The sequence below is a fragment of the Leptodactylus fuscus genome, chromosome 1 (genome assembly GCF_031893055.1).
Source record: "Leptodactylus fuscus isolate aLepFus1 chromosome 1, aLepFus1.hap2, whole genome shotgun sequence".
Taxonomy (NCBI): domain Eukaryota; kingdom Metazoa; phylum Chordata; class Amphibia; order Anura; family Leptodactylidae; genus Leptodactylus; species Leptodactylus fuscus.
In genome coordinates, this window is record NC_134265.1 from 21,229,887 (window position 1) to 21,247,710 (window position 17,824).

Consider the following 17,824-nt stretch of genomic DNA (forward strand, 5'->3'; position numbering starts at 1 on the left):
TCACTTACCTATAGCAGTTCAGTATGTAAAATATTAAGGAACAGAGCGACCCCATATCACCCAATCCCTACATGTGACGATCTAATATCACCCAATCCCTACATGTGACGATCTAATATCACCCAATCCCTACATGTGACGATCTAATATCACCCAATCCCTACATGTGACGATCTGATCCGCACAGATGAGGACACAGCTAGCTCCAGCTCTCTGAGGTAAGCCCTGTGGAGATTTTTTCCCGCCCATCTCCCAGCTGGACACTCCCGTCAATCACTGCTCCCGTTACCAAGGCGATAGCTCCTCCCCCGCCCCTTTCGCATAGTCTCCACTTTTCGATTTCTCGCTAGCCACGCCCCCTGATTCCCGCTAGCTCCTGGCTCCGCCCACCCTCCTGCTCAGTGTCCCGGATGTAGCCGCCGCTGGAGCTCTTGCGCACGCTCGACCCGTGAGGGTTTGTTGTTTGCGGCCTTTGCCGCTCGGAGGATTCCGGGAGGAGTAACGGAGATTCCGGCTTTCAATTGCACGTCGGTGGTGTTGTCGGGGCCGGGCTGGAGGGTTCCGGAGGTCTGGGCTAGCGGAGAGTCCTGAGGAATCCGATCCAGTGTCCTGCTGGGAGAAGGTAACTCGGGGGAAGGGGAGGGGCTCAGCTGTGGGCCCGGGCGGCTGCACCGAGGGCCTGCGATCAGATTGTATGCAGACCTGATTGACCACTGATTGTATAATGGCCGCAATTACTGTAGGCCTGAGTGGCCCCTCCATGGATACAGCCCTGCATTTATCACTGTGGTTTCTAAATCATGTAGTAATTTATCAGTTATCAGCACCTTGGAAAGCTGAGTGGTAAAGCACATGGTCTCCTCTCACAGGGACCGGCACTCAGCTTTCCTACAGTCCTGACTACACTACTAACATGTTGTACCATGCAAGGTGGTCACAGTGCTAGGCCTGGCCCCCCATGGACTATGAAGGGGTTAATCAGCGGGTAACTTCCTAATATTTTGTGATATCATTTGTTCCTATGGAGGAATTGCATCGGGGAGTGTTCACACTGTGAATGTGGTGCTTTTTTAACATTTCTGCAGAATTAGGGGAATAAGGTGGCCTTGTCCTGATAACGTGGAGGAGATGAATTTTGGTAGGGCTACAGGCAGAATCTGGTGGCGGCCTGCGGCACTTTCACTAATGTTAGGGCACCAGTCGAGCGAAGTTTGACTCGATGCCACACGGTGAAGGCAACGCAGGGCGACCCGGCAATCTTTGGGCAATGGGAGTTGTGGCAAAAGCCACCATTTAGTCGTAGTCTTAACCAGCAGTCGGGGCGTTTTTGGGGTTACACAGGACCCCCATTGAATCCTTCTAGCAGCCGTACCCCGTATGTCTGACGCCTGTTGTACTTCACATTAGCTTACGTTGTGCCTACACAGGATATTGTAGCAAACCCTCAGCTGCGTGTACTATTAGGTCTGTGGGAGATTTCACACACTGATGGTTGGCTGTGGCACGTCTATACTTTGATCATAATGGGTGCCATGTTTTGCTTAGTTCCCCCAATGGGGGGAGTGATCGTCTGCTGTTGGGTTCCAGAGAGGGATAGGTAATAAAGTGATGCCCCCTGGTGACCTGCCCTAGTATAACATGGCTGTGACCTTATGTTGTCAGGGCCCACACCCCTATCTGATCCTTGCACAAAGCCAATAGCATGACCTGCGCCCCCTGGTGACATCTGGTATCTCCAGTAATGGTATGACCATCTGTAATGGTGAGGCTGTAAGAGTTCCCCTGGGCATATTGGGCTGACGCCGTAATAAAATAGTTATGACTGCGATACATGTATATAATCGGTTATATCAGTATTGGGGAAGGGCACCCCTATAGTGATTTCTGCAGGGACTTGTTCAGACTGATAAATAATATTGACCATATACTTTAGTTGTCACATAAAACTAATTTGGCTCATGGCTATTCCTCCTGACCCTCCTACGCACGTGTACACTGGGCTCAGCTCAGCTTGTGTGTTCTCCATATTGAAGGAGATCATAGGATTGGTCATAAATCTGTGACAAATTTTGGGACACCCCTTCCTTCACAAACGTGTTAGCCTGCCAGGTTTGGTCATCTGGGTTAAGATATCGATCACCTAAATTAAGGAAAAGTCATTTGGCCAGCATCAGAATTACCACAGAACGGAATCGGAAGCACAGCTCCATTTTGGGTATCATTGCCGTAACTCCTTAAGCTCACATTCACTTGCAGTAACCTGACTCGAACACTACAGGAAGAGTGGCGCTGTGCTTCCTGTTGTGGTGTGTGTGTCGCATGTTGTTGCTAGGTTCACACTAGCGTTCAGTTCTCCGTTATTTGGCTCAGCAAAGGGCCCCAAAAGATGGAGAGCCTGTCTACTAAAAAAGCGGTTACCCGCAGACCCCATAGATTGTGATAATGTCAGTACAAAAGCAGCGGAGAGGAAAGTTCTGCTTGCCAATTTTAGGCAGAGAATCTAACGCAGATGTGAACCTAGGCTTACTGATATCAGCTGTTCGGTGGAGGTGCCGGGCGTACAAGAATCTCTAGCCGCCTCTTGTATTCTGGGTTCGCTCCTCAGGATTGTGTCTGCGTCTTCTTAGTGAATGCACTAGTAGCCAGACTGCAGTATTGGTTGCCACAGGGTATATGTAGTAGGCCACGGCTCCAACACCCTGCATAGTCGCACACTACAGTTGTGATTTATGGTCTCTGTTCACGCCAATCATCTATTTTTGGAAATTGGTCAAAATAAAATGTATTGTGCCAGCGGGGCTGTGACTGTCCTGTGCGATCACTTTCTCTGTCTCCTCCAGGTAGTAACAGGTTCCACTTATAGCTTTGGTCGGAGTCCTGAGTTGGCGCCTCCCGGCTGGCCTGTGCAGAACACTGGTATATGATACTACTATCTGGATCACATCAGACGAGTGCTCGGGGTGTCGGAGCCAGGGTAACAGTGGTTTTGGGTTGTTTTCAGCCATAACCGCCCCTCCTGGTACCAGTTCACACAGAGCTCTTCCAGTAGTGCTGCCAAATGCAGGTGTCTGGGGTCTTCTTCGTTAAAGGGGGTCACCAGCTCCACCCATTTATAAACCTATCGTATACTTATTAGATGGGTGGGGATCTGACCCTGCAAAAATTTGTGTAATCGGTTTTTATTGAAAGTCTTATAGTTTAAGAAAAGAAACAAACATGGAAATCCGAAATCGGGGCACGGGACTCTGCAAAAATTTGGCTTCCCCTTGTGTGAAGGGGTTGTCAGTCGATACCCAACACCCTCTTTGAAGCATCAACAATGTTCAGTGAGCACCACTTTCGCTTCACTTTCATCGGTCACATGACGCCATCGCCGCTCAGGTTCATACAAGTGAATGGGGCTGAGCTGCAATACCAAGCACAACCCCAATGATAAGTAAGGCCGCAGTGCTCATCTAAATGCTGTAACCAATTCAACCAGCTGATCGGTGGGGGTCTCTGGTTTCAGACACTGCAATCTTATATTATTGACCTATCCTAAGGCTAGACATGGATAAAGAAGTACCATAAGATCCCTTTAAGTGACCAGACCTACTGCTATTGGCAGTAGTGTACATTTCCTGGTTTCTACTAGGACCAACAAGCAGGTTATACAGTGCGTATGGGCAGAACATTGAATTAATTGTGGGTTAAAGGGGTCCTCACCATGGCGGCAGGGCATCCTGATGTCGCTGGAGGTAATGACTAAACAACCTCTCCTGATGGTCGGGGTCCCGTTAGTTGGACTCTCGTATATCAGGCCCTTATGGGTATCTGCTGCATGTACCGTAATGGTCTCTGATTGGAATAGCTGCTGAACGCTGACCTGGATCTTGATCTTTGTACATTGTAACGGCTCTGCCCCTGAGCAGTAACACGAGGCTCTATGGCAGCTTCTGCAGTCCCATAGGATACAGCCCATGATCGGGCCCATTAAGGTATCATGTTGTGTGCTGCGGACCTGGCCTCCCTCCACCACTAATGTGCCGTCTGTTACCCTCGGTATCTATCACATTAGCCACCAGGGCCGGCAGCGGCTCAGGACAACGGAAGGGTTAATGTCCGCAGCGAGCTTTGATTTGACAGTCGCTACAGAGGCAGAGCTGTTTCCTGCGCTGTTATTTTTGGCCGGACAAAGCAGAATTTTCCATGTGTGTTGTGTTTGTTTATGGCTTGAATTGTTAAGTGATGGGAGGGCAGGGGGCCACGTGACCGGCATTGTCGCCTTCGTGGATAGGAATCTGCAGCGCTGCCTATAGATTTACTGGGGTGACAGCGATCTGTGGGGTTTATATGGTCACTGCTTAAAACTGCAAGTGTTAAATCGGTGAATGAACTCACTGGCCCACTAAGAAGCCAGCAATAAAATCTAGACTAGGCAATCTTGTCACCTACCACTGAGGGCAGTACTGGGCTCAGCTTTCAGGCTGGACATCGGGGCAGAGCAAAGTTCTGGATCCATGGGGCTAATGCACCTAGCAGTGGTGTAACTAGGAATGGCGGGGCCCCGTGGCGAACTTTTGACATGTCCCCCCCCCCCCCCCCGCGCCTTCCTGCATGCTCTATTATGCCCCATAGTGGCCCCTGCACACACTATTATGCCCCATAGTGACCCCTACGCACATTATTATGCCCCATAGTGGCTCCTGCACACAGTATTATGCCCCATAGTGGCCCCTGCACACAGTATTATGCCCCATAGTGGCCCCTGCACACAGTATTATACCCCATAGTGGCCCCTGCACACAGTATTATGTCCCATAGTGGCCCCTGCACACACTATTATGCCCCATAGTGACCCCTGCGCACAGTATTATGCCCCATAGTGGCCCCTGCACACAGTATTATGTCCCCATAGTGGCCCTTGCACACAGTATTATGCCCCCATAGTGTCCCCTGCACACAGTATTATGCCCCATAGTGGCCCCTGCACACAGTATTATGCCCCATAGTGGCCCCTGCACACAGTATTATGTCCCCATAGTGGCCCCTGCGCACAGTATTATGCCCCATAGTGGCCCCTGCGCACAGTATTATGCCCTATAGTGGCCCCTGCACACAGTATTATACCCCATAGTGGCCCCTGCACACAGTATTATGTCCCATAGTGGCCCCTGCACACAGTATTATGCCCCATAGTGGCCCCTGCGCACAGTATTATGCCCCATAGTGGCCCCTGCACACTGTATTATCCCCCCATAGTGGCCCCTGCACACAGTATTATGCCCCATAGTGGCCCCTGCACACTGTATTATCCCCCCATAGTGGCCCCTGCACACTGTATTATCCCCCCATAGTGGCCCCTGCACACTGTATTATCCCCCCATAGTGGCCCCTGCACACAGTATTATGCCCCACTGTGGACACCCATAAGCATAGTATAATAATCAAAGACCCAAGGGGGGGGATACAAACATAAAAAACACTGTCACTTACCTATCCCCGGCTCAATTGCAGTCCTTGGTGGTGTCAGCCATCTTCAATGACGTCCGGACGTCACATGACTCGGCATGCAGGCCCCAGTCATGGAACGTCACAAAACTAGGCCCAAAGCCTGTTTGGAGCATGGAGAGGTAAGTAACAATGTTTTTTATGTTCTCTTACATCCACCGGGCCTCTGATCATTATACTTGGGGGAGTCTGAAAAGACCCCTGAGAATAATAAGTGTTTGTGGGGCCTGCAGCGTCACTTTACCGATCCCGGGTCCCTGCCAGGATCGGTAAGTAAATAGAGCCGGTTACCGGCTGGAGTACCGTCCTATTAAGAAAAAAACCCCCGCAGTGGTAGCAGCTGTCCCGGGACTTGTGGCAGCTGCTACCCTGGTACTTACGCCACTGGCACCTAGAATTTTGGAGCTAACCTAACTTTATGGTCACGCCCCTAGTGGTAGGTTTCAGGTTTTAGTTGCAGCATGCCGGTGAGATTTTCTATGCTATTAGTGCAGCTGGTTAACCACCTCTGGTAGTGACCTATGTCTCCAAGAAATTGAGGCTGGGGACACCATTATACCTGTCAGCTGAACAGGCGATGTACATCGAAAAGGTATGGCCAGCTAAAAGGGGTTGTCAAGTTATTAAAAAATAAAAACTACCCCTGCAAATGCCTTCAAATAAAAAAAAAATAAAAAAAAAAATAACAAATTCCGATTCAGTGCTCTCCTCCATTTACTTCAATCTTCCCATTCTTGTAGGCTGCAGTCAGGGATCCATGTCTTCTGCTGATGGGAAATGTATGTAACGTGTTTAGCGCCTTCCTTGTACTATGGACGTCACTGACTTCTCTGACTTTGTGTTTTTTAGGCTCACCAGCTGAAATATTAACCTGGGGAGAGAATCACTGGTGACAACATGTCCATCACAAACACCCCCACCAGCAATGATGCCTGTCTGAGCATCGTCCACAGCCTAATGTGTCACCGCCAGGGCGGGGAGAGCGAGACTTTTGCTAAGAGAGCCATCGAGAGTTTAGTAAAAAAGTTGAAAGAGAAGAAGGATGAATTAGATTCCCTGATCACCGCCATCACTACGAACGGCGCTCACCCCAGCAAATGTGTCACCATCCAAAGAACATTAGACGGACGCCTTCAGGTAAGTACTTGCTAAAGTTTTTTTTGTTTTTTTTGTTGTTGCGTGGGCAGTGTCTGTACTTTCCAACACCTATGGTATGTATGGGCTAAGCTACGGTACTGTAGCCTCTAAAACATTGCCCCATCTTGGCAAACTTTGAGAAGCAGGCCCCATCAGAGCATGTAAGTCAGAAGATCCCTTTAGCCCCTTGCCAGCAGCCCCCATACTATTTTAGTGTATGTCGGCACTCATTGTGGCATCCACTCAAAACCAGAGCTGGCGATTTAACCACTGGTCTTCCCTGTTTCAAACAGCAGAGACCTGGCAGTAATGCCTAAAATAAGGGGGTTCTCTGATCATGGGCGTTCATTGCTGCTGTACCCCTCTGTGCCCATGTGAATGCTACCTGCCCTTTCATAGGAATATAGCTTCTGCGATTTGCCTGAAGATGGCCAAACTATAAAAATATCTAAAACATTTTATCTCCTATGGCCGTGATGGCGAACCTATGGCATGGGTGCCAGAGGTGGCACTCAGAGCCCTCTTTTTGGGCATCCATCAGTGGAACAGATTATACTGCACGGCGCAGTTTAGCCCACCATGGAGCAAATTGTACTGTGTGGGGGCCACTGTGGAGCAGATTGTACTGTGTGTGGGGACCACTGTGCAGCAGATTGTACTGTGTGGGGACCACTGTGCAGCAGATTGTACTGTGTGGGGGGTCACTGTGGAGCAGATTGTACTGTGTGGGGGTCACTGTGGAGCAGATTGTACTGTGTGCGGGACCACTGTGCAGCAGATTGTACTGTGTGCGGGACCACTGTGCAGCAGATTGTACTGTGTGGGGGACCACTGTGCAGCAGATTGTACTGTGTGGGGGTCACTGTGGAGCAGATTGTACTGTGTGCGGGACCACTGTGCAGCAGATTGTACTGTGTGCGGGACCACTGTGCAGCAGATTATACTGTGTGGGGTCACAGTGGAGCAGAAATCTCTATAAAGCCCCATTTGTATGACCATATTTCCAGGTCTGTAATTGTGTACAATTGTGGATCCGCAAATTATTAAGGTTAAATTGCCGTGTTGGCACTTTGTGATAATTTAGTGGGTTTTGGGTTGCAGTTTGGGCACTCAGTCTCTAAAAGGTTCGCCATCACTGTCCTATGGTAAACATTGCACCGGTAAAAAAAAAAAAAGCTGATATAAAGAAAATGGTGCAAATGTAATTTTTTCTCTAATTCCACCCCATTCAGAAGTTGTTTTTTTTTCCTACCTTCCCAGTAAATAGTATAGAATATTAAGTGGTACTGTTACGTAGTATCATGTGTCCCACACTGAATAAGGCCTTGTATGGCACTTTGGATGGAAAAATAAAAAAAAAGTTTTTGGAAGGCTGGGAGTTAAAAAATGCAAAAATGAGTTTGGCAGGAAGGGGTTAAAGGCTGTGTCGGATCTGTCACATGATGGACATTAATAACACCAGATGGATGGAAGTGGAAGCGCTGCCTAAGTCTCCCTCCCCTTACGTGTGTCTGGTGTGCGGTGTAATATTAGAGTCCATCGCATGGATATAACACACAGCGTGCTACAGATATGGATGTAATTGTGGTCCATGTTCACATTAGTTCTCCTTAAGCCATTCCATTGACCACAGTCTTCTGCCTCGTGACACCGCTTCCTCTCCTGTGATGTCCGCTCTTTTGACAAGTGACCTTTGGCGCCATCTGCCGACATACGATGTCCCTGTTGGTGTCTTGGGTTCTAAGCAGTTTCTGTAGAAGTAGTTTGAGGAACTTCTTTCTCCCAGAAATAGCCCCGCACTTCTGTCTAATATGGCAGTCATCATGTGAATGAGGTCTGTGGATGAATGCGACTTTATGGGTTGCGTCTTTGGGATCTTGAAGCTGCGTTATTACAGTTCTCCATGTTCTCTACAGGTGGCTGGAAGGAAAGGTTTCCCTCACGTCATCTACGCCCGTCTCTGGAGGTGGCCGGATCTTCACAAGAATGAGCTGAAACATGTTAAATATTGTCAGTATGCTTTTGACCTGAAGTGTGACAGCGTCTGTGTCAATCCATATCACTACGAGCGCGTGGTGTCCCCAGGAATAGGTGAGAGACCGAGTGCTGCTATATCAGTGCATTGTAGAGAAAACGGATGATATGTGCTTATGTTATGTACAGTGAGGTGGTGCTATGGGTGCATTTTACCGTTTCCCAGAAAATAAGACAGTATCTTATATTAATTTTTGCTCCCAAACATGCGCTATGTCTTATTTTCAGGGCATGTCTTATTTTTTTCATTGAAAAAAAATTCACATTTATTGCTGAAAAAAAAAAAGAACATTCCTGCATGCACTATTATGCCCCATAGTGGCCCCTGTACTTAGTATTATGTCCCATAGTAGCCCCTGTACTTAGTATTATGTCCCATAGTGGCCCCTGCACACAGTATTACGTCCCATAGTGGCCCCTGCACACAGTATTATGCCCCATAGTGGCCCTTGTACACAGTATTATGCCCCATAGTGGCCCCTGCACACAGTATTATGCCCCATAGTGGCCCCTGCACACAGTATTATCCCCCATAGTGGCCCCTGCACACAGTATTATCCCCCCGCGTTTCTCTTTGGTCAAAACCCACCTGCCGCGACCATTGCGGTCGCGACTTTCCCCTCCTATGTCGGCTCAAATGAATGAGCCGACACAGGAGGGTGCTGCCGCTAGGCGGAAGCCGCGGCCCAGCGTGCCGCGGTTTCCGCTTGAAGAAAGGATATGTCACTTCTTTTCTCCGCTAGCAGCAGCCCGCCGATAGCAGAAAAACGAAGCCCGGCGGTCTGCATAGACCACCATTGTAAAGGGGCGGTTTTTGAAGTGAAATCCGCTGTCAAAATCCGCCCCTTTGCCCACATGTGAACGAGCCCTAAGACTTCCAGAAGAGAGCGCTCTATCATTCCAAAATAGATGGTAACTTACATTGAAGGTGTTTGGGGTTTCCGTTCTGCTTTACCATTTCTAACATGACACCCTTTTCTTTTTCAGACTTGTCTGGGCTGACCATTCAAAGTACAGGTAAGACATTGCCTATGAGATGAGCCCGCCATTTTGCTGGCTCTTGCCTTCCTCCGTATTGTGTCTGCTTCTCTCTGCAGGGTTTCTTAGCAGTTGTCTATCTGTTGCTTTGTGTTTCTGTAGAGCAGTGCACTGCAGCCTGTTGTGTCCCAGTATGCCTTGCATGTCTTTGGTTACAGCAACAGTTTGAGAAGGAGATGATTTATATTGTTCTTTTATCTCCTGCATTGTCAGTAATTGTCTCCCTGTAATTCTTGCAGCTCCGTCTAGCTTACTGGTGAAGGATGAGTACGGCCATGACTATGTGGAAGGACAGCAGAGCATCTCCTCCTCTGATGGACATTCAATACAGACCATCCAGCACCCACCAAGCAACAGGTCCTCCAGCGAGAGCTACAGCAACTCGTCACTGCTGGCATCTAGTGAGCCCAGCACGCCCAATGCCTCCAGCTTCTCCAGCATCCCTGTCCCCTCAACAAGTAAGTAACTATCCCTATGCATTCACTGAGCATGCCCACAACACTGCCCCATGGGAGTCAACAAGTCCTCTCCAGATTTAGTCCCTTTGTTTTATTTGGCTGCCGTAAAGTGATTCTCTGAGCTGCTGTAAAAAGACAATCCGGCTGCTAAAATAATTCTGTATTAATATGTATAGAAAATAAAGACCTACAGATGGATATTAAAACAGATTAGAGAAAAAAAAATTGTTCTCGATGTTAGACATTTTCTGGGATTCATTCACTGATGACCCATCCTTAGGTCTCTTCTTTTTGAAAGGACCACCTTCAAATGAATGGGCCAGAGCTGCAATACCAAGCACAGCCACAATAGAATGTATGGCGCTATGCTTGGTAGTCAGTGGAGAGGCGGCACCACTGAGCTGAGCACTGCAGGGACTTGGGTGTTGGACCCCACCAATCACATATTGATAGATAGTTCATCCATGTATTGCTCCCTGAAATCTAAGAGATAAATTCCGGCAGTTCATTGGGTATGAAGTAAATCTCTGGTTGTTTTGTATACGCCTGTTGGGTCATTTGCACCCACGTACAATCACTTGGAAAAATCTTGGCGAGCCCCTTTAAGACATAGTAGGTCATAGTAAAGGAGAAGGTTATGATCCCGGTCAGTTTACCCTATTAGATTCAGGATATCCGTAATAAGGGGGGGGGGGGGTATCCAGGTAATATCAGGGGCACTCTTGTGTAGTAAATGCAGCTGGCATACAATAAAGCTCTTCTCAGCATCCCTCCCATTTATCACTTGTTTTCTCCCCTCTCGGTATCCGCGTGCGCTGGCGGATGAGAATCTGATACCGTCTGTTACTTTTGACAACTTCTATCCCAGTAGAACCATTGCTGTTGCCTTTCCTGTTTGGCAGTTCGATGCGCCTCCGCTCGGGCTCATTACCGCTGTGGAGGCGAGACAGTGATGTGTGACTGGAGACGATTGTTATTGTGAATGTGAGATTTGCTGAGCGATGTATCCGAGCCGAGAGTGAAAGTTATTGGCAGTATCGATCCTGGTAGACTGAAGATGTTCTCTCTCCCCCCCCCCCCCCTTTCCCCAGGTCAGCCCACAAGTTTATTGGCAGCATCGCACGGTGAGGGACTGCTGCAGATCGCCTCCGTGCCTCCTCAGGGGACACAACAGAACGGCTTCAACGCTCAGCCAGCCACATATCATCACAGTAAGTGGCTGCAAACTGTCTGAAAAGTTAGTATAGCACCTCGGTGCGGGGTTATATGAGGAGGCGTGCCGCCCTGCACCATGTATAGACCATCATCACACTCCGCACAGTGCAGGAAGCCTTCCTCCATTGTGTTGCATCCCTCGCCATTGACCTATTCAGCATGGCTCCTTTTTACTTTTTGTTGCTCCTCATCCTTTGACACATTGCTATTGCGCCCCTTTCCATGTTATTCCTGCCTGAGACATATTCTAAGGGCCGGTATTATAACCATATTCTGTGTGATGTTTTAGTAGACAGTACCACAACCTGGACTGGAAGTAGAACCGCACCTTACACCCCCAATATGTCTCACCACCAGAACGGACATCTTCAGCATCATCCACCCATGCCCCATCCTGGACATTACTGTAAGTTTTACCTTCCTATATTGTTTTTTTTTTTTCCCCATGGATCATACACTTTTTTTCTTTCTTTTTTTCCCCCTTTTTCTTTATGGGTTTTTCCACTTAATTTGTCATTTCCAGACTCTCTCTTAGTTGATTTGCTACCATTGTACAGGTGATAGTCCTCAGGTTTGGGACGTATTCTATATTAATTCACATATTATCTTCTATATAGTCACACATGCTTGCAGAATTTTCTGAAACAGTTGCAGTGTGTGAACAGGACCCTACATGCACAATAGGAATGCCTGGCATCTCCAAAGCTCATGATGTCTAGATAGATTTAGGGGAAACTCTTCTTTAAAGGGCTTGTCCAACAACAAATATTTCTTCAGTGGTTTGGAGATGTAACTTAAAGGGTATCGGCCATAACTATGCGCTCAGTGGGTGGCTGACAGGTGACCCCTGTATGTATGGCTTTGTATAGTGGTCAGGTGCTTTCGCTGCAACTCGGTTCTCCGTGACGTCAAGTGGAGCTAAGCTGCAGAGTCAACTACTTCCAGGTCTGCGCTGTATATAGAATGGGTGTCGCAACGGAACAAAAAATACCTTCTTGACAAGGACCTTTACATGTGACCAAACTCTTTACAGGTCTATTACTGGTGCATATTTGCAACCGAATAACCGCTGGGTATCCCGACTCAAGGCCTCACAGAGCACTATGACTGTGTTTGGGCTACTACTCCACTGTCATACCGTTACAAAAAGGTGTACCTGTGCTCACCTCTACTTACAGGACCGTGCAAGAGTGGAAACAAGGCTGCGGGATAAGGATGCTTTCAGAAATAGAAGGGTTAATGAACAATATGAGTTGAATGAAGAAAAGAGAAACGTAAATCTCATCAATATTCGGTGTGACCTTTACCCTTTGGAGGCGGAGTCCTGGAAGCGTTGATACGGCCCCCACAGATATAACACTGATCTTATCATCATCCAGTCTGGCTGCGATGACATGAAGAGACAGACTGATCGGAGCAAGCAACATACACAGAAGATCTGTGCTTCGTTCTCCAAGATGGCGGCAGCGACTTCCCTGCCCAGTTCTGCCAAGACCTGTCTGCAAGTACCCAGAAGAACTGATGGAGGGCAAAGGTCACACCGAATATTGATGGGATTTACGTTTCTCTTTTCTTTATTCACTTCATTTCGTTCATTGACAGAAATACTCTATCAACCCTTCTATTTCTGAAAGGATTGTTACTGGGTTGCATTTCTTTGTCCGCCTAAAACTTTTGCACAGTACTCTTTATGATTCATACGTATTGTGATTTAATAAGACACGTGCTGCTTAGGTAACAATGATGTGTTATTTTTAGGGCCGGTACATAACGAGCTCGCCTTCCAGCCTCCGATCTCTAATCACCCAGGTGAGTCTCCGGATTGTGCCCCTAATTTTCTGTGTGTGTTATTATACGCCCCTGTTTGGGGTTCATGGTCCATTTTGCTAAAGGTGGAAGCATTAGACAGAGCTTATCTCCTAAGGAACATTTCTTCAAATTTTTTTTCGTACACGTCCGTTCTAGCGCCCCCTAGCTGTTGCTCTGTAATAGCTTGCATTGCTTTTTATCCCACAGCTCCCGAGTATTGGTGCTCCATTGCGTACTTTGAAATGGATGTTCAGGTGGGAGAAACCTTTAAAGTTCCTTCAAGCTGCCCCATAGTTACTGTCGACGGTTACGTAGACCCATCCGGTGGCGACCGATTCTGCTTGGGACAACTATCCAACGTTCACAGGACAGAAGCCATCGAGAGAGCAAGGTAATAAATGTAGAGTAATATTATAGGTGACCTTGTGGTACATAGACATGGCGGCTTGGTATGAAAAATCACCTGGATGATGCAAAAAAATACAATAAAAGGAAAATTAAAATGCGTTGTGTCTTTACTCCCAGGTTACACATAGGGAAAGGTGTGCAGCTGGAGTGTAAAGGAGAAGGTGATGTCTGGGTGCGATGTCTCAGCGACCACGCAGTGTTTGTCCAGAGCTACTACTTGGACCGAGAGGCGGGCCGAGCACCGGGGGACGCCGTGCACAAGATCTATCCCAGCGCTTACATTAAGGTAATAAGTGCTCACGGTTTAGTGTTGTAACGGAGACTGGCGCAGCCGACAACCACCATAAGAAAAGTATTCCAAGACAGCCGATTAAACCCCTTGCTTTTTATCGACGTATTGTGTTCATGTTGATCCCGGGCCATTTAACTCCTTAGTTGCTGCAGGTGATTTTGATCATGGCACCTAAGGAAACCATTGTGAGCGTGTCAGTGGGTTGCCTGGGGCCGTGCATTGGTTTTCCATAGGTATTAGGCCATATCAACCACGCCAAAGAGATATGGAAGTGGTTGAAAGCTGGGAAAAAAATCCAAGTGGGTGGAATTAGGGGGGGGGGGGAACCTAGTCAACTTATGGGTTTTGTTTTTATTATACAGCAAAAATGACATTCCCTGTATTGTGTGTGTCGGTATGATCATGGCGATAGCAAATTTACATAACCCAGGGGTTATCTGCGGAATAACAAAGCTTACCAGTATATTCCCTGCACCCCATTCCCACCGGTGCCCCGTTTGTAACCTGTGTGGGTGTTGGGGCAACTGGGGAGGCCGAAAATCTGATTCTTCTGTCTCCCCTGCTGAGGCACCGACTGTCACATGACCTAATCACTCTACCTAATGGACCTGTAGCCCGAGTAGAGGGGAGTCTGTAATATAGGGGAGACAAAGGATCGAAAAATCCATCTGCCTTCTGCTTAGGTAGTAAACAGAGCTCCAGGGGATCCAGGTATGTGTTAGTAATAAAGCTTAGAAACTGGATAACCCTTTTACGATTGATGACCTATCCTTAATTAGATCTGTGGGGTCCGACCCCTGAGGTCCCCACAGACCACCAGGGTGTAGATACTGCAGCACTGCTCTATAAAGTTCAATGCACAGGTGAACAGGTCCCCTTTCTGAGAATGAGCGGGGACCCCACTCGAAGACCCTCACTGATCAGAAAGTTATCGCCTGTCCTACAGATAGGGAACAACTTCACATCTTGGACCAACCCCGTTAAGATGGTGAAATAGTTTTTTTTTTTTGGTGGTGGTGGTTTTTAGCAATTTTGTGCATAGTTTTCAGCAATTCTAGTTGTGATTCTTGGGCTAGTCAGCAACCGTTCCACCGCATGCGTTGGCCAGTATCCTAGTAGGTCGTGGGCTGAGGCGATACTTTGACTGTTAACACGTGTTTCTTCTCGTTCCAGGTATTTGACTTGCGCCAGTGTCACAGACAGATGCAGCAGCAGGCGGCCACAGCGCAGGCAGCGGCGGCGGCTCAAGCAGCGGCCGTAGCTGGGAATATACCTGGACCTGGATCAGTGGGCGGGATTGCACCAGCGATCAGTAAGTGGCGCTCAGTATCCCGGATAGGGAATAAGACCGGGTACGCTGGATCTGACAACCTTTTGTTTTCTCTCAGGCCTTTCGGCCGCCGCAGGGATCGGAGTGGATGACCTCCGAAGACTCTGTATCCTGCGCATGAGCTTTGTGAAGGGCTGGGGTCCCGATTACCCACGGCAGAGTATTAAGGAGACCCCCTGCTGGATAGAGATTCACTTGCATCGTGCCCTGCAGCTCCTGGACGAAGTCCTCCACACCATGCCCATCGCAGACCCTCAGCCCCTGGACTAATGAGCAGGAAACCATCAAGTGTATCACCTACGTTATCAAGATGGCGGACTGAGAATCGCGGTCATTATTTGTAATCATGAGTATATATATAAATAGATATATATATATATAAATAAATATATGCACATATCTTCTCCCCCTTACCCCAAGCCAGGGCAGAATTCGTTTTTTTTTTTTTGGCCCCCTTTTTTGTTTTTTTGTTGTTTATTTTGCTGCAAAACGACATTATATTTTTTTTCTTTGCTGTGGATTCTACATAAAGTTTAGGTACCGCCAGCTTCTCGAATAGGATATACGCATTGAACGTGCCTCGTAACAGCCTTCAGACCAGGACTGCGAAATTACTTTTTAACCCCTTTGGTGCATATTTGTGAAGCAGCAATCAGAAAACTTGCGAATAAGCGTCGCACCACCGCTTCCTAGTCCATAGAGGGAGCTGTACTTGCCTGACCTCGTATTACTGAATGTTATCTCTCTGCTACTCGGACAAAATGTGGGAAGAGTTTTATCACATTTTTTTTTAATACTTGGTTTTAAGCCCTCCCCTATGTACAATTAATAAAGTAGGGATTTAAATGGACAATAAACCTTAAAGGAGTTTTCTGGACTATGATCTTGAGCTTTACTTCTTCTCAGGCCAGTGACTTCACATTCATCGGATACATGGCCTGCTGCAGCTCAGTCCCAGCCAAATAAATGGGGCTGAGCAATCCAAGGAAACCCCTTTAAGTCTGGCTTCTCTTTATTTACTGTACAGGTGGATTTGTTCGATTGCTCCCTGTTATCAGCCACACAACTATCTGATAGATTTCTGATGTCTTATGTCTAAAATACAGATGTGAAAAGTAAAGGCGCCCATCCCCCCCCCCCTACACAAACGCACCTTTTATTTTGCTACCCTCACCTGACAGCTGTGACTTTTTGCATGCAACCAAATACACTAGATTTATACACTAAACCCGATACCCTTCAACCCCACACCAAAAATACGAGTGTCCTTATGTTCACGATGGGTTGTGATCATGATTTTCTTGATAATTTATTTTCTTTGACCTGTAGCAGAGCCCCCTCCCCCCCATACCCATGTAACTAATACCAGGACACTGTGGAGGAAGCCATATTGCAGAATCGGGGTGATACTGTCATCTCGGAGGTTCGAGGCTTTTCCTGCCTCGATGCTTCTGCTGCTTCTCTTTTATGGAGGTGATCAGATTTTTTTTTTAATCTTTCCCTATGTATTACAGTGTCATTTAATGGTTTTTTGATCGGTATCGCCACATCTGCCCACACCTCCACTAAAGTGACTGAGGCAGGACTGCATTACCACACACAACCTGGTAGACAGAGGTGGCGCTGTTATTTAGCGGTCTGGGCTGAAACGGATTACTAATCTTCATTGTACATTTCATTAATAGACTAGAAGGCCCCCTATTATTTCAGGGAGGGGACATCAGCCTTTATTACAGCAATGTGGTGACCATTTTAATAGTTTTATTTTTTTTGTGTTCTACAGGACATTGCCATAATTGTAAATTTCCCGATTTTATGACCCTTAAAACTTTTTTTTTTTTTTTTTTTAATTTTGTAAAACCAATTTTGAGATTTTAGCGACTCTGCGCTGTCCCATTGTATATACTTTGTATTTTTTTTATTTTTTTTTTTAAACCCGTAGTTCAGTAGTTGTACACATGGAGGCGTCATTCATGCTGGAGACTACGTACACCTCCCCCCCAGTACCTTTCTAGGTCCAGACATTAAGCAGCGGCCTTGTATATATGAGATGGTCCCGATGATAGGACGCATTCCTCCGAGGGACATGTACGCTTTTTATCTAGATACTAGCGCCACGACATACCCCATTGCATTATGTGGTTCTCATTTTCTATATGGCAGCAGTTGTAGTGTCTCCATTTGTTGACTTGTAAAGTAGAAAGTGACTTGTGTTCTAACAAATTACTAATTCTCAATAAACTTTGGTTTATTACGATCTGCTGAGGGCTTGTTGTTTTTTTTCTTCTTCCTAACATAGTGAATTTTTCAAATTTTACATCTCTCAATCCACAGCATTGTGTTCCTGCCCCCGTCACGGCATTGTGCTCCCTGGTCCCACTCGGCACGACATTGTGTTCCCGGGCCCCCCAGCACGGCGTTGTGCTCCCGGGCACCCCAGACACGGCATTGTGCTCCCGGGCACCCCGACATGGCATTGTGCTCCTGGGCCCCCCCGACACAACATTGTGTTCCCGGGTCCCCCAGCACGACATTGTGTTCCTGCCCCCGTCACGGCATTGTGTTCCCGCTCCTCCCCAACATTGTGTTCCCGCCTCCATCACGACATTGTGT

The 17,824-nt window shown here is 47.5% G+C and overlaps 1 protein-coding gene across 2 annotated transcripts; it reads left to right on the plus strand.

Moving 5' to 3' along the window:
• Positions 1–421: 421 nt before the first annotated feature.
• Positions 422–17,462, plus strand: SMAD4 (SMAD family member 4). Of its 2 annotated transcripts, none has more exons than XM_075267747.1 (12): positions 422–622; positions 6,340–6,627; positions 8,544–8,718; positions 9,649–9,678; positions 9,939–10,157; positions 11,249–11,368; positions 11,662–11,778; positions 13,131–13,181; positions 13,389–13,572; positions 13,707–13,875; positions 15,055–15,193; positions 15,270–17,462. In XM_075267747.1, the coding sequence occupies exons 2-12, from the start codon at positions 6,388–6,390 to the stop codon at positions 15,479–15,481; spliced, it is 1,656 nt and encodes a 551-aa protein (XP_075123848.1). In that variant the 5' UTR covers positions 422–622; positions 6,340–6,387; the 3' UTR covers positions 15,482–17,462. The 2 variants fall into 2 exon arrangements, with proteins under 2 accessions (XP_075123848.1, XP_075123857.1); XM_075267756.1 differs by having other exon boundaries at positions 11,665–11,778.
• Positions 17,463–17,824: the final 362 nt, after the last annotated feature.

Coding starts and splice junctions, on each gene's coding strand:
- SMAD4 (XM_075267747.1), top strand. CDS start 6,388: ATGTCCATCACAAACACCCCCACCAGCAATGATGCCTGTCTGAGCATC. Junction 9,679..9,938: donor GCTGACCATTCAAAGTACAG/GTAAGACATTGC, acceptor TAATTCTTGCAG/CTCCGTCTAGCTTACTGGTG. Junction 11,369..11,661: donor GCCAGCCACATATCATCACA/GTAAGTGGCTGC, acceptor GTGATGTTTTAG/TAGACAGTACCACAACCTGG.